We start from the raw sequence: 16,303 nt of genomic DNA, 5'->3' as shown, positions 1-16,303 counted from the left end.
CGAGCTGGTCAGCTCTAGAGTTATCCAGCTGTAGCTCGACGGGCAGCTATGTAAATATCACCAAGTGTTACCAGTGACACTGGCAGCTTTATCCCTATAATTGATTTTCCACCTATAACAATGCAGCCTTTATTTTAAATTAATGGATTCATTTAGGCGCACTGGCCACCCACAGAGCGCGCGCCGCAGCTTCTGGCCCCTATGTTGCTCTAATCTTCATTTTTTTTATTTTATTTTTTTTATTTCTAAAGTTAATATACATACTTTTCATCTGCAACACATCTGCAAGAACACGATCACTTGTTTTGCCAAAGCAGACTATAGTTTATTAGAGTCATCTATGCCAGACACGCAGACAATGGGCTTGAATCAAATCTCCAATCGGGGGTCACACCTTGTTAGCACCGCCATTAGTCTCCCTTTACATTCGCTGATTGGTGATTTACATTTGCAGCCAAATAACATCTTTACTGCTGTTTACCGAGGCTGCAGAGGGGAACCGGGCCATTTGATATAAAAAGTGGAGCATCGGGGTCTCCAGAGTCATTCCAGCTCCAAGCTGCGTTCAAACAGACCAACATGTTGGGTTTTGCGCTCATTTCTGCGTCTCTGCTGTGGGTCACAGCATCCTGGCCTGCGCATCATTTCCCCTCAGAAAGAGAGTCAGACGAGGTCCGCTCAGCTGCCATTAAAAGACTCCTGGAAGTATTTGGGATGGATGACCCTCCTGCTGTCCATGCGTACAAGCAGCCTCCTCAGTACATGCTGGATCTGTACAACACGGTGGCTGATGTGGACGGTGTGACCAAGGATCCCTACCTGCTGGAGGGGAATACAGTGCGCAGCTTTTTTGACAAATGTAAGCTTCTTCTATTTTATTTCTTCAATACATTCAGAGTAGAAAAGTTAAATGTTCTTATAGTGATTTTTTTTATTGCAGTGCACAGTGAACAGGTGGAGTTCAAGTTTAATTTGTCTTCTGTGGCAAGAAGTGAGAAGGTCCTCACAGCAGAGCTGCATCTCTTTAAGCTGAGACCCCAATTATACCTCACATTCAGCAGACACCACTTCTGCCAGGTATGTTCATCTATGTCAATAATTCAATTACTGCATGCAGAGGAGCCCAGCTGCTGTATGGTGTTGTCCCTTAGGCATAGCCAAAAAATTTTAAGGGTGTCCAGACAATAACTGATAAATACTGAGGGGTGGCTGAAAGTGGATAGGCATCAAAACCTCAGGGTCAATCTTCTCTTTTCCAACAGGACAATTAACGAGAAAAACATCCATATTGTCTAAATAAAGACAAACTATACTTTCCCACAGCCTTTGCAAACTAATAGACGGATATATTCAAACATCCGTGCTTTCTAAGGTATAGTGGATAAATTTCTTTCAGGTTTGAGTTTTGGGCGAATCTTTTCCATTGTCTTCACTTACCTACTTTTATCAGTAATCATTCTGCATAAAATTGACATTTGCAAGCACTAATATCTACATAAATTGATTATTTAAAGAGTTTTTATTAAAATAGTTTTTTATCTATTTATCCTAGATGACTTGCAGAGATGCATCATTTTCTCTTTACCCCATAAAACACAAAATCTATTTCTGCCTGAATTCTGTATTTATCATCTTTAATTTTAGTATATTGATGTGCATAATTAACCGCAGTGTTTTTGTTGTCAAATAATTATCAATGTATGAAAAATTAAAATGTTTTGAATATTCCACTTGAGACTGTTACAGTTGCCACTGTCTGTATTAGAGGGAAATAAATGGTAGGGGTGGCCACAGGGGTGGCCAATGATTGGCTAAGGACGGCCATGGCCACCCCTGGCCCCCATCTAGCTCCGCCCCTGCCCTTTTGAGTCTATCTGTTGTTTTTTTTTTTACATCTAGACTTTTGTCAATTTCATCTTCAAAATTTAGCTAAGGCTCAATCAGATTTGATGTAGAGCATCTTTGAAGTTGACATTTTAAAAATTTGGTACGGCTTTTAAAGTGGAAGTCTGACAGGATATGCTCACAAAATTATTCTATTGTAGCTCTAGATGTAGAATTAAAGTTGGTGTCAAACTGCAGGGTGAATCTCTGCCAAACTCTCAGGTTTGTTAACACTTGAAAAGCTTTTTTTCTGCTACATCTATCCTCTTATGAGCTCTCACCAGCTTCCCTTTCTCTAATAAAGAAAGCTGGCCTGTTTTTCTTTGATTATGTCAAATTTCAATTTAAACTTAACCCCAGGGATACACTGGCAGCTTCAGGATTTGAATATATCTCTGGAAGTGAGAGTTTTATTCATTGGTTGCTTTTTCAATTCTCCATCATTCAGGTCAGCGTTTATCAGATTCTGGATGGCAGCAAAACAAACAGCACACAGCCAAAGAAGTTGCTGTCTTCTAGACTCATCCCAGTCCACTCAACCGGATGGGAAGTATTCACAGTCACACAAGCTGTAAGTATCGCCTGAAACTCAAATACTTCCAGCCTCAGCCTAAGCTGGATGGTGTATAAAAATAAAAATTGCTTTCTAACTGAAATCCCAAAGGTCCGCTCATGGATGGCAGATGAAAGCAGTAACTTGGGGCTCCATGTGGTGGTCAGGACCCTGGGGGGAAGCCAGGCGGACCAGAAACTGATCCGCTTTGCTTCAGGGCGCCACCATCACCTGAGCAAACAGCCCATGCTGGTTCTCTTCACCGATGATGGCCGTCGCTCTGCTGCCCTCGAGAGCACAAGTAAGATTTATATCAGTTTTAATGTCATTTATAAACGCTGAATACAACGAAGAGACTATATTGCTTTTCCTAAAGATTTGCTAATATTACTTAAAATATTAATTTTACTTAGTGATGACTGCCTTTGAAACTTCTAACTTACATGGAGGTTTGCAGGAAAAATCAGCTTGCAGCAGCTGCTGACTTGTTTTGCGTGTGTGACTTCAGGTCCATGATGACAGTTTTTATTCTAGATAAAAGAAGCAGAGCCGAGCATTGAGTGATTATTTTGTGCATATGGGTGGTATCCTCAGGTAACCTTTTATCAGGCTTGTATTTTTTAAAGCCAATCAAGATCAAGGACCACACAAGTTTTCTGTGTAGCTGGATTTTGAAATATGAAAATGCGTAGAAAGGCCAAATGAAAATTGGAGTATTTTATTTGGACAGAACCTAGAAAAAACAAAGAATTGATTTTTAAAACTGCACTCACTCAAATGGATTAGTTACATTTTATTGTGTTTTATATTGACTTTAGACATAAACTTTTGAAACGATACAATATTCAACTATGTACATGAGTTGATTAGAAGTGGAAAAACATTAAAGAAGTCAACACTAAGAAACAAAGCTTACCAGAAATGTAGACTTTATCATTAAGAGTGTTGCTAAGTGAACTCAATTTACAGGCTAAACATTTTCAATTTATTCTAAGGATCTGAAATGAAAACTATTCACTAGAAAACGACATTTTTATATAGATATTTCAAATGTAGTTTATTAGTAATGACTGTCTTTGAAACGTCTCATTTAAAAATTTTAGGACCTATTCCAAGAAGGGGATATTTAGTTTCCCTGACTTGGTAGCTGCTAAGTTAGTGTAGCCATGTTGCTTAGTTAAAGCTGGATACAAACTTAAATCTAAAATTCAAGAAAGAAATGTCTTGGCTTCCACCAAGAGTCAGGAGCTCTGACCTTTTACTAAGTTGATATATTCTTAAATATCCTGTAAAAACTAGCTAACAAGTGACAGAAAGAATATATTTTTTTGTAATTCTATTCAAAGTTTTGTTGTTAATCTTGAAATACAACCACTGTTAAAAATTACATTATAATTTTTTATTTTAACTAACATGAATACTTTGTCTGTGTTTTCGGTACATTAATATACTGTAACCAAATATCTGATCATGGTTACTTATCTAAAACATCTCACTTTTTTTCTCCTCCAGCTCCCCATGAGGCGATTGCCACGTCCCTCCTCCCTCAGACCCCTACATCGATCAAATCTTCCCGTACCGCTCGCTCCCTGGACTACGGCGAGGAGGAAGGCCGCTCCAAGCCCTGCCAGCGCCTGCCTCTGTATGTGGACTTCGAGGAGATTGGCTGGTCGGGGTGGATCGTGTCTCCCCGGGGCTACAATGCTTATCACTGCAAGGGGTCCTGCTCCTTCCCTTTGGGTCAGAACATGAGGCCGACCAACCATGCCACCGTCCAGTCCATCATCAATGCCCTGAAGCTGATCCGAGGCATTGAGACGCCGTGCTGCGTGCCCGACAAGCTTTATTCCATCAACCTGCTGTACTTTGATGACGATGAGAACGTTGTTTTAAAGCAGTATAATGACATGGTGGCTGGAAGCTGTGGCTGTCACTGATGTCATAAAGCCTCTTGTGTTGAGCGACACAGCTTCTGCCAGATTTAATTTTCACTCTTACCCATCCTGTTGCCCTTTCACTATTAACTCATGAGTAAATATGCTGAGCTAGACAAACAATACTGTAATATATGTAAATAACCACATAAATTATAATATATGACTGTGATGGAAGAGATAGCCACAAAATGTGTAAATATGTATATGTTATGTTTTGTTGTTTTTTATTTTTATGAGGTAAGAATAAATTGTTTTTTAATGGAGCTTCTGTATCTTCAATTAATCAATCAATCAATTTATCTGTCTGTCTATCTATCTATCTATCTATCTAGCTATCTTGACATCAATAAGGAAATTACTGTTAAGAAAAGTTAATCATTATAACAAGGGTGGACAAACTGACTGCAAGTCTAATGTATTTTGGAGCTAAGCCATGCAGGGATTTACAGACATATTTTTTTGTTGTTGTTTTTTCTAAGAAAGTCAGGGATGAAGTGGAAGAGCTTTCAGACCAAGGTGATGTACTCCTCTTTCTTAGCTTTACTGGGGAAGCAGGCAACAGCATTCTGATCATTTTAGGCAGACCTGAGATAAAACCACTTCACTAATCAATTCTATTAAAAGTGAAGGCATGAATTTGTTTTTTTTTAAATCCTGCTGAGACATTAGTTCTTTCATTCTGGAGATGTTCTTTAGGTGATAAAATGCCAACTTTGTTACTGTCTTTATGTGCCTCAGAAGGATCAGGTCTCAGATAATCTTTACACACAGATTGGCAGATGTTATTATATTGATGTTAATGGTTTATTCCTGTGTTTGAAGATCAAACTGGTAAGAGGATGACTGCTGCCAACCTCTGGTTTAGAGGGGAACTGTTTGTTCTTGATCTGATTAATTACTTCCATAGAAGAACATCAGGCGGCTCTCTCTATAGCACTGAATTGAACTATAGAAGTATGGAATATTAAATTAATTAATTAATTAAATAAAAATAATAAATTGTCACTATATATTCCATTAAATAAATGAATATCTCTATAAAACAAACTTTAAATAAACGAAGTGAACTTTTAATTATTCAAAGATTTATTAAGTACTTATTTTATGTATTGCATTATTTATCTATTATCTTGAAATACAACATACTTTTACAACTAAAATATTAATATATTACTAAACTATGTTTAAATAATTGTTTTTGAAAACAAACATTCAAACATAGAATATGTGAATAATACATAGAATACCACGTTATAAAGACATATTCCACAACCAATGTCAAGCCCACCAACCCTAGTCCCCCCCCCCCCTCAATTCCATAGTTTCACTACTCTAGTTTCGAGAGTATTGATACTTTTGACAACCCTAGCACTTGTATAGTACTATATCATGTATGAGTACCAAAAATAACTTAACACTACTTTCAATTATTCACACACTGAAGTTGGTAAGCTACTTTGTGACAACAGCTACGCTCTAAGATTGAGCGAAGAACTGGGAATTTCATTTGGTTTTAAGACAAAGGATAAAAAAAATACTTAAAAAAGAGGACTGAAATAAATTTTCTCTGTGAATATTTATTTCTAAAAAAATTATATATATATATATATATATATATATATATATATATATATATATATATATATATATATATATATATATATATATATATATATATATATATATATATATATATATATATATATATATATATATATATAATAAAGTCTCTGGGCTGGGCTGGGCTGGACATTTCTGGATTTATGAACAAAACAACTTCCTGTTTAACTGTTGTAATCTTTATTTCATTAAAAGCAGGATTAGTGACAGTATTTGGCATGTAAAATTGCAGCAGAATTCCAGGGTTGCAGCTGTACTCTGGAGTTCAAAATAAAAATAAAAAAAAAACATCCAAAAATAAAGAAGATTGATATGTTATTCACATTTAACTGCTGCTGTTTTAAAGGATGCTTTAACTGCTTTAATCCTTATACATTACTTTAACAAATATAGCTTTATTAGATATAGCAAACATATGTAGGATGTATATTAAATAGTCTAATAAATAGAATAGCTGAGGATTTCTAAGACAGAATTGTTGACAAAAGTAAAATGCAAGTCATGTTTGTGATGACTAAAGAGTTATACTAACAAGAAATTTCCAACTTTTGAAAGTGTTTTCATTAGGCACGTTTTAGTTTGTAACTTATCAGTAGAATATTTGAATGATAAATAACATACAAGAAAATAATTGCACATAATAAACCAAATTTGGAAAGAGAAGACACACAGTACAAAAGCTTTCACAGTTGTTGATGTATAAATAAAATATATATAAACAAAAATCATTTATATGCAATTTTCAATGTTTGTAACGTTTAGAAATACTTAAAATCCTCTTTTATAATACAAAAGCTTCAATTTACTTTTTTGATAGACTAATTCTACCAAGAACTGTTTCTTGTGGCCCTCTAGTGGTGACAATATGCAACCACAACTGTTTGTGAGGAATACTAAAAGTTTAGTCAATAAATAGGATTTCTAAAAATACTGAGGCTTCACATTAAAACAAAATATGTGATAGAAATGTAAACATTTAATCAATATAGAAATAATGGTAAACATAGTTTTGTAGGATAAAACCTTCAATTAATTAATTATAAACCAATAATATTAAGAACAGTTTATGCTCTTATGCTAGATGTAAATTTTGACACAAGCAGAAAGGCAAAAAAGATTAAAGAGACCTCTGGCTGTTCAAATCCTTGAAGCATTCTTACATTATATAATATATTATAATAAAAAGAGTAAAACGAAAAGCAATTGCTATCTCTCTCCCACTGGGCGGATGGCTTCTCTACCAGAGGCCTGTAGGTTGAGGGTTCTTCTTTGCATCTTAGGAGTCCCTACAATGGTGCATTTCTGGACTGAGATCTTTGTTGTTTCTACAGGTATCTATTGGAGCCACTTTTCCAGTGTGGGGGTTATGACCCCCAGTGCTCCAATGACCACAGTTGTCATGGTCTTGGCCCTGATGGTTGGCTTTTTTATATTTTCCTGCTAATCTGTCTATTGGCCTGGCGGCTGAAAAATACCAATCGTTCCCTCAGCTGTTTGTGTTGTTTACCAGCCTACCATCGGCGCCAGATTATTCGAGCTGTGATGAGAGTAACACTATCGTTAAGTGAGTTTTGTCTATAATTCTGATTCTGACCTGCTTCCCGTTTTGGATATTTGAGTTTTTGACTTGCCCTTGTCTTCTTTGCCAGCTGTGGTTTTTGTAGTGTTTTTCCTGGACTCTGCTGGTTACCAATCCTGGACTGTTTCACTGACCTCAGCTTGGATTCCCTTCACGGACTCTGTTGCTCCCTCTATGTCGGCTGGCGTCAGCTCATCATCACTCGGGGGTCTGGAAGCGGCTACGGCTGCAAACGGTTGACAATCTCCCTGCCGGATTCCTCTCCTCTGGGATTGGACTAGACTTTGAACCAAGTCAGTGACTTTATCTACTAGTCGTGATCAGCCCGACATTCCAGACACTGACCTGTGTTGAGTCCAAGTTTCCGAGGTTATTCCAACAGTGGCATACATCTTCCAGGCTCTCTCTAGTTCTTCCCTGAGGATTTGCCATTTTTCCAATTCTCCACCACTTTAGGAGGTGGCACCCATTTTGACCTGGGGGGTTTCCAGTTTGTATTCTGCACAACTCCATGTGATGGAAAACCAGCCGGGCTCAAACCTTCAGTGGAGGGATCGGGTTAGGAATGATAGACGGCATGGAAAAATATTAGTCTGCATAAATCTCATAGCTGCTGGAAAGGCTTTATTGACACTACATGAGGCATTATGTTACCTCTAATCAGTTTCATCAGATCATTGTATAACATTATAATGCATTATTGGTGGAGTGCTACTCCTCATTGCTGCGTCGAGGAGGCCTGGTGAAAGCCTGGCTGCTTCATTCTGATGAGCAGCATTAGCAGGAACAGACTTGGAACAGTCTGTGGAACAGGACCTTAGGTTTATCAGTCCCTAAATGCAGCTTTAAAGCGTTCCACCCAAACCCTGAGCCTCTCTGTGTTCATAGCAGGAGAGTAACATCTAAAAATATCCTGCTCTGATGGTCAACACCTCAGGAGGAGAGCATCAGTGTCTCCTGTTGGCTGTACAGAGATGAAGTTGAGAAATGTAGGGCTTGTTTCCATCTGTTTTCATGTTATCCTCCTTCATGTGCTTTCAGTTACATATTGATTTGAGATATATAAAAGAAATATGCTTTGGTTTTTTGTGTTTGCACAACTTTCAGTATCTGGATTTCTTTTTTTACTCCATGATTCAGTAGAAAATACATGCAAGCACTCAAACACGATGCCGTAGATCTTCCTGTACTTAGGGAGTAGAAATAGGAAAATAACTCAGGCTAGTTTACCTTATTAGGTAATGCATATGTAGATTGATGAAAGCGAAAAAAATGTGTGTTAAAAAAAGTGTGTTAAAAATGCATCCAGATCATGTTAAAACTGAACAGAAGTTAAAGCACACGCTAAGCTGGTGGCTTTTTGCCCAGACGAACTGAGGGAACTCTGCAGTTCTGCTAAAGGTTTTAATGTGGAGCTGAGACAAAACATTGACAATGTTGTTGTCAGCCATCAACGTTTCTTTCAGTGCTTTACAAAACCTTGCCTGTAAAGAATGTAACCTGAGCAGTGAGCGAGGCGTTGGCCATAGAGTGGCACCAAAGGGGGTTGAAACCACTTGGCATGATGCTGGACGACAGCTCTCATTCATTATCAGAGGGGCTGCTATTCACAATGGAGCAAACGATGAAATGCTGCCATTATGGTGGCAAGCAAAGGGCCCGGCTGCAGCCCGACACCCGATCTCCTCTTTGGCTCTGGCTTCCTTTTGTCCTGCTATTTCATATCTGACAGGGCCACCCTAATAAATACCCTTTGCTGGAGGCTGAGGCAGAGATGGATCTGTGGTTTGGGAGCTTGAGGGCTCAGAAATGGGGAATAAACAAACCATCTTCACAGCACAACAGCTTGATGCATACCAGGTTGGTTATGGATCCCATTTTCTGTATAATTTGAAGCATAACCATGATGTTTGTAGCCTTTATATTTGTAGCCTTGATGACAAAGCAGATTAAATTTGTTCTTAACCAGTGGTTTATTGAGAAAATGAATAAAGCCAGGGCAAGAGACTGCAACTCTTAATGCAATAGCGTTTGTTGATGTGATTTAGTAGAAAAGTGCTATTTATCCAACCTAAAAACAACACTATCCATAAATGTCTGAAGTTACATTTGATGTGTTTTGCATACAGACATAAAAATAATTTCAAATGCAGTTTGGTTTAATGCATGGAAAAAAACTTAAGCTGATAAATATTTATTTATTTTAGATCATAAAGAATTTGCTCTTAACAGGACGCCACAGATTTCTTCCTATTGTTCCTCTCTCCAATGCATAAAATGTAATAATGATAAGTACATTTAAACTGGAGTCTACAATAACTGACACGCTGCATTTATGTCTGTGGAGAAGTTTCTGTCTGCTGTTCTTTGCAAGATTGTTTGCAAGATTTGGTTACATTTAAAAGTCATTATGACTCAGCAATCAGGCACGAGCCCAGGCTTTGAAATACACGGTTTGAAAATCTGCATTTTATGTTTTCATGTGCTTGTATATGGTTGAGGTTGAAAGTGTACCTAACCCTTGATTAAAGGAAGAAAATTCAACTTCCAATAAAATACATTGAAATTGTCAAAAGTAAGTCTAAATAAAAGTTATAAAAATGGAAAATTGACATGGATTTGTATACATGCAAAAAAAAAATTTAAAATAATAATATACATATATATATATATATATATATATATATATATATATATATATATATATATATATATATATATATATATATATATATATATATATATATATATATATATATATATATATATATATATATAAGGACTGAAATCAGGTGTTTTCTGATGTACAGGAAATATTGAGTTAGACTTCTGCACCTGTTTGTTCAGTGTTCATGAGCAAGGCACTTTCATTTGTCTGCGTTTTTAAGTTATTTTTCTTTTTAAAACAAAAATTAAGAAACACATTTTTTTTACTAAATTAGTTATTGGTTAAAAAAAAGACCCCTGCAATAGGAGGAATACGTTTTCACAGCACTTAAATAAAACAGAGCGGGGATATGTGAAAGTAGGGATTTCTGTATTTCCAACGGTTGTCTCTTTGTATTTGCAGGATTGTACATATTTTACAAGGAAAGAAATTCTCAGGTGAGCATCACCAATCTTAAACATATCAAAAACATCAATCAGTTAAACTGCATGCTGAAGTAATCCAATGTTAGACCAACATATCCAGAATAAGGCAGCCTTTAGTTTGAGTACATTTATGCAGTGTGAAGAAAAGTGCAGATTAACAGCATTTTTACACAACTGAAATCATTTTTGTAAAATGAATAAAATATAATTCTTCATGCATGCATACTTTATTTTTTATTGAATAAGTCAGACAGCTGTCAAACTTCTAGTTAAATGCCATGTCTTTCCCAAGTCACTCAAAAATAATGTCCATCTTAAAACTGGGAAAGACAAAATAACAAGCAATGCAAGAGAGGCGAATGTACATCGACTTTTATGAGTCCCAAAATAGTTCCCAAAAAAAACTTTTTACCTAAACCTGCCCATATGAAGCGATCTGGGTTGACTAAAACTGGAAAACAAGTTTATAGGAGTTCTACTGCAGTAATGTAAACCTATAATAAAAATGACTGTTTTATATTTAATTCCAGATTGAAATGGAGGCTGCTGAGTTCTCTTCCTCCACTGTTTTATCCTGATTCCTTTCAGTTCTTTTCTCAGCTGACCCGTCCCTCTGAGATCGACTTTCACTGAAATCAGATTCTTTTTAAGTTTTGTTTTTTATTTTCTTATTTTGTATTTGAATCTTTTTTGTGCTTAATGCTTGTAAAAGGAAAGTCTATTAATAGTAAACAATATTCATCAATGTTTTATAATCTAAAAGATGATTTGTAATTGAATACTGAAAGGGAATGTGTTGGACCTTCCTAGACTGTTCTATCGCTATCGGGATTTGGCACCGCAGCTCGTTCCTCTTGACTACACCAACCAGCCAGATGTGAAGTTACCATACGAGCTGATTGGCAGCATGCCGGAGCTGAAGGTAGAGCCACTGATCCGATAAAAACCTTGCAGACCTGCTCTCCCCCTCTGTTCCCGATCCATAATTAATGACAGACTAATCGGCAGAATTCACCCAAGGGTTATATGTTATCTGACTCCTTTAAACTTGAAGAATACTGCTTTGGTCCCTGAGGACTAACTGGTTAAAATGGATCGATTATATGGCCCTTTACGTACAGGCGAGAAAGGTAAACATATTTACTGTTTACAAGAAGGCACCGAGGTAAGGTGGAAGCAGGACAAAATACTAAAGTCATTCAAACTGGGATTTTTTTCAACATTTTCACCTATTAAAATGAGAAAACAGTCCTGGAGGCCTGATTCTACAGCATGTAACCAGGGCCGGGTCTAGCATCAGGGATGTCCCGGGCTAAAGCCCTGCTTTTGTAGCCCCCATCCTTATACGTAAAGGTAAAGTGGAGGATGTTCTTTTTCCGGGTGGATCATCAAAATAAGTGGTCCTCCTAATTGTCAATCATTCTGGTGATATGTTTACGTAAGGCCGTCCTACATGCTCGTCCCCATTTTAACTTACCGGTGGTGAGTCTAACATAGTGGAAAAATTGCAAATCTTCTTTTGGAAAGTAGCTTGTATGAGCGTTGCACGAGGAGAAACAGGCTTGTGCACGCTCTCGCACACGTTTAATAGGCGTTCCCTCTCTGGAGCGGGTACAGGGTTGTGCATGTGTATTTTTTTTTTTGAAAGTGGGTCTAAAACCGGTCTTCTCAAAAATTCATGAAAATCCTGCACTATACCTTTTGCCAGAGACATGTGTACTATAACAATGAACAGCGTTTAGCAAGAAAAAGGAACAAGGAAATGTTATTTTTTCAATGTTCATGACATATAAAGGAAACTTGTATTTCCTTTATATTCATTAATGTATATTTGTACCGCTTTGCCATACCTTTTGAAAAAATTTTTTAATGTATACATTGAATTGTTAGCATTTTTAACCTGGGATGTTAAAAACATTTTTTTAAGATAATAAAATCTTCCTTTATTTAGCCATATTGAGTAAGATGGTTTTAGGGGATCCCCACAGACCAATAAATCAAATGGTTTAAGTATAATTTGTTTTAAAATCAGCTGAGGAAATTATTTTTTTTTTTGGTGTCTTTTCAGGACAACCCATTTCGGCAGAGGATCGCCGAGGTTTTCTCTGAGGATGGAGAGGGAAACATGACTCTGGATGACTTCTTGGACATGTTCTCAGTCCTCAGTGAGATGGCTCCTCGTGACCTAAAGGCCTATTATGCTTTTAAAATTTACGGTAAAGATTCACAGGGAGAATGTAAATGGAAAGCAATGCAAGGATAGGAACTGGAAAGGAAGCTTTTGTTTGACATGCATTTATGTACAGTATAAAAAAAATGTAGATTGAAATAAGAGTTTCATATTCTATAAACAAATGGAAAATCCATGTTTATATGTTAAATGATGCAGCTTTATTCATTTTAACATGCAGCATAATCTTTTATAACCTGTGCTGAAGTTAATAAACCATTGTAGTGATGCTAAGATAATGATATATAAATAAATCCTGCAGTTAGGGTTATATATATACAGTTGATATATATACATATACAATAAAGTCTCTGGGCTGTGCCAGAAACCTGCACTATGAGTAGCTATTGTGTCTTTTGACTTGATTGTTTGTGACTCTTCCATTTGTCTGATTACTTTTTTAGCGTACTTCACTTACCATCACCATATATTTGGATCCCAACAGCCCCAATTAGTGGAAGCTTACTGATCACATTTAACACAATGCAATTCAAATGAAACAGTATCTGATATATATTTTCTGCTTGTTACAGATTTCAACAATGACGACTTCATCTGCAAGTCAGACCTAGAGAAGACGCTGAACAAGCTCACTCGCAACGAGCTGACAGAAGACGAGGTGAAGATGGTGTGTGAGAAGGTGATCGACGAGGCTGACCTGGACAACGATGGACGCCTGTCGCTTGAGGATTTCCAAAACATGATTAACAGAGCTCCAGATTTCCTCAGGTATTAGTGGCGTTAAAAGTATTCACGCCCTTTGAATTATTTTTACATCTTGAGCTTCAGTGTGATTCATCAAACAAATATTAAATAATTAAGAACTGTGGAGTGGAAGGAATACTAATCATGTTTTTCAAAATTTAAAATTAAAATAATAAAAGGAACCTGAACAGAGTAGAGGGAATTTGTATGCATGTGATACTGATAATGAAATCCAGTGCAACCAGTTGCCTTCAGTGTGGTGATTAAATAATAAGAGCCAGGTCATGATAATTTAGTTTGCTATACATCCTGCCTGCTGTTCTGTGAGGGTTTCAATGCAATATGCAATATGCACTGTGTTGCAGAAAACTGTGCTGCTAAATCTGTGCCCCCAAGCTATGCTCAGAAAATAAAAATTATCAAATAAAAGATAATCTGACTGAAAACAGGAAGCAGACAAAACAAGGATATTAAACAGTAAAAAAAAAACAGAAAATATTTTAAGAAACTATTTTGTTATTTTTTGGGAATTCTTAATTCAATTTTTCTGTTTCAAAACATTTCTTTGAGCAAATGCAAGGCCCCAATTTAGGGCTACAGACAAAGTGGCAGACATCAACTCATCATCCAATGGTTGCGATTTTCTTTTAGGGGGAGGGACACAACAAGGATAGGAAGATGGAAGGAGCTTAATGCAGATTTGTTTTAAAAAATCATTTAACGTTGTAAAAGACTTGAGAGCAGAGTGGAGGTTTACCTTCCAGCATGATGAGGATTTAATGTTTGTTCATAGATACACTGAATGTTTTTGGTACAAAATGATTTATTACTGCAAGCCTATTCAAAGTCCAGAACCAAACCCAGGTGTAGAGAAAGACTTGAATATGGATGTTTACAGATGTTCTCCACCCACGCTGACCCAGAGCTCTTTGGTAAAGGGCAGGAATTGTCTCGAGGAGAGAAAACCTGATAAGAGCATAAATCAACCAGCTATCCTCCATGCAAACTGCTGCCACACTTTATTTGTAGAAGGCTTCCTTGAGCTTCCAGTTCTTCCAATTTAAAGTCATGCACTACGTTGCACTGGTTAATACAATCCCAATAAACTGCATGGATCTTTGTAGTTATTACTGTTCCAATAAAAAAACATAAATATTACATCTAAACATCTTTGCTTCACAGCACTTTCCACATACGGATCTGAGGAAACCAGCTGTGCCTCCTGATGGCTTGAATACAGATGGACTGGAAGCACTGCAGAACAAATGTGGACTTTCTCAGAAATGACTTATTGTTGTCATATAGTGAATATTTTTAACCCTAAATAAATGTCAACTCAGCCCAGCATCAGCAGGTGGACGGCCAGCTTATCAGCTGCCATGGGCTTCATTAATTATGACAATCAACAGCAGATTTGTTTTTGTCGTTAAAGGGTTTGGTTACACTGAATATAAAAGAGCCGAATATTCCAGTGGCTCCCTGTGGGCTAGTGGGGGGTGAATGAATCAGCAAAGCTTCAGCACAAGGTCACCTATTGGTTGTCCATTCAGGTAACCAATGAAAATACATTTCTTAGACTTAGATAAACTTTATTGTCATTTTGTATACACCAAGTGTATATGTTCGCTACAGTTTTAAAACAGTGAAATGAGCAGCTTAAAACAGTGTAATAATCATTACCATTAAAAAATGCACCTGTGATCCTTTTGTAAAAAGTACGGGAGAAAAGGAAAACCAGTTTAAAAAATAATGGTGCAAAAGGGCTTTAATATAGAACCGTTCAGTGTAGTGCAAAATGAATATGGTGCAAAATGCTGTATAACATTAGGTTGTGTCCTATTTAAAAGGATTATAAAAGTTTCAGCGACGTCGGTGGTGCAAAATAATGTTGCAGGTGTGATGCAGAGTCCAGTTTAGAGTTTAACAGTTCAACAGTCTGATGGCAGCAGGGAAAAAGCTGTTGCAGAACCTGCTGGTCCTGCAGCGGATGCTGGGAAGCCTCTTTCCAGAGTTCCTATGGGCTTTCTGTGAATGTCCTAAAACAGGGGTCTTCAACGTTTTCCAGGCCAAGGACCCCCAAACTGATGGTGAGATGGAGCAGGGACCTCCTAATTATATATACTGTATGAAATTGTGTTATATCAAACTTGTCCTATAGTCACTCTATTACAGATGGAATAATGTAATGAAAGTAATTTCACCCTGGAATTATCAAAGTACTTCTGATTCAGTTTCCTGGTTGATGGGACAGGTGTTGTGAATGAAACGGTGACCAGCTTGAAAGAGCTTCTGTGTGTCACTGAATGTGTGCATTGATGACTGAAAGACATCTTCTGCCTCCATTTATCTGTTTACAGTGTGTTGAATTCATGTTACGGTAATGTGGATTTAAAGACATGTCAATTAGTGTAATAAATTGCAGTGGGGAATAAAAAAAAAAAGTCTAATCAGCAAAAACTTTCGAGACCCCCATGCAGTGCCTTCCGGGACCCCCTAGGGGCCGCGGACCCCCTGTTGAAGACCTCTGTCCTAAAAGCCAGATTGAAAACATAACCACTAAAAATATGTTTGCTTTAAAACAACATGGGATGAGGATCTAAAGGAATTGTTAAAAACCAAAAAGAATCAGTCCATCTATAAAATCAAAGTACAGACCAAGTCTGCTCCTTGAGGCTCTGCGCTTAACTTTAGCAGAGGGATGT

The 16,303-nt window shown here is 37.1% G+C and overlaps 2 protein-coding genes across 3 annotated transcripts; both read left to right on the top strand.

Moving 5' to 3' along the window:
• Positions 1–391: 391 nt before the first annotated feature.
• On the top strand, positions 392–4,625 carry LOC119785221 (anti-dorsalizing morphogenic protein). The gene is made up of 5 exons (XM_038287726.1): positions 392–859; positions 941–1,077; positions 2,333–2,455; positions 2,549–2,738; positions 3,950–4,625. Exons 1-5 carry the CDS (start codon positions 580–582, stop codon positions 4,372–4,374), a joined length of 1,155 nt encoding a protein of 384 aa, XP_038143654.1. The 5' UTR covers positions 392–579; the 3' UTR covers positions 4,375–4,625.
• A 4,572-nt stretch (positions 4,626–9,197) lies between these two features.
• On the top strand, positions 9,198–15,632 carry cib3 (calcium and integrin binding family member 3). Of its 2 annotated transcripts, XM_038287723.1 has the most exons (6): positions 9,200–9,433; positions 10,644–10,678; positions 11,477–11,588; positions 12,735–12,882; positions 13,430–13,625; positions 14,784–15,631. In XM_038287723.1, exons 1-6 carry the CDS (start codon positions 9,383–9,385, stop codon positions 14,803–14,805), a joined length of 564 nt encoding a protein of 187 aa, XP_038143651.1. In that variant the 5' UTR covers positions 9,200–9,382; the 3' UTR covers positions 14,806–15,631. The 2 variants fall into 2 exon arrangements, with proteins under 2 accessions (XP_038143652.1, XP_038143651.1); XM_038287724.1 differs by lacking the exon at positions 10,644–10,678 and having other exon boundaries at positions 9,198–9,433; positions 14,784–15,632.
• Positions 15,633–16,303: the final 671 nt, after the last annotated feature.

Source organism: Cyprinodon tularosa, unplaced genomic scaffold, assembly GCF_016077235.1.
Source record: "Cyprinodon tularosa strain WSP-4 unplaced genomic scaffold, ASM1607723v1 ctg243, whole genome shotgun sequence".
NCBI classification, from domain to species: Eukaryota; Metazoa; Chordata; class Actinopteri; order Cyprinodontiformes; family Cyprinodontidae; genus Cyprinodon; species Cyprinodon tularosa.
This window is presented reverse-complemented; position numbering and strand designations above follow the sequence as displayed.

Excerpts from the sequence above, each read along its gene's own strand:
- LOC119785221 (XM_038287726.1), top strand. The coding sequence starts at position 580 with ATGTTGGGTTTTGCGCTCATTTCTGCGTCTCTGCTGTGGGTCACAGCA. Across the intron at positions 2,456-2,548 it reads TATTCACAGTCACACAAGCT|GTCCGCTCATGGATGGCAGA; the intron begins GTAAGTATCGCC and ends GAAATCCCAAAG. Across the intron at positions 2,739-3,949 it reads TGCTGCCCTCGAGAGCACAA|CTCCCCATGAGGCGATTGCC; the intron begins GTAAGATTTATA and ends TTTCTCCTCCAG.
- cib3 (XM_038287724.1), top strand. The coding sequence starts at position 9,348 with ATGGATCTGTGGTTTGGGAGCTTGAGGGCTCAGAAATGGGGAATAAAC. Across the intron at positions 9,434-11,476 it reads AACAGCTTGATGCATACCAG|ACTGTTCTATCGCTATCGGG; the intron begins GTTGGTTATGGA and ends GGACCTTCCTAG. Across the intron at positions 13,626-14,783 it reads AGAGCTCCAGATTTCCTCAG|CACTTTCCACATACGGATCT; the intron begins GTATTAGTGGCG and ends TTTGCTTCACAG.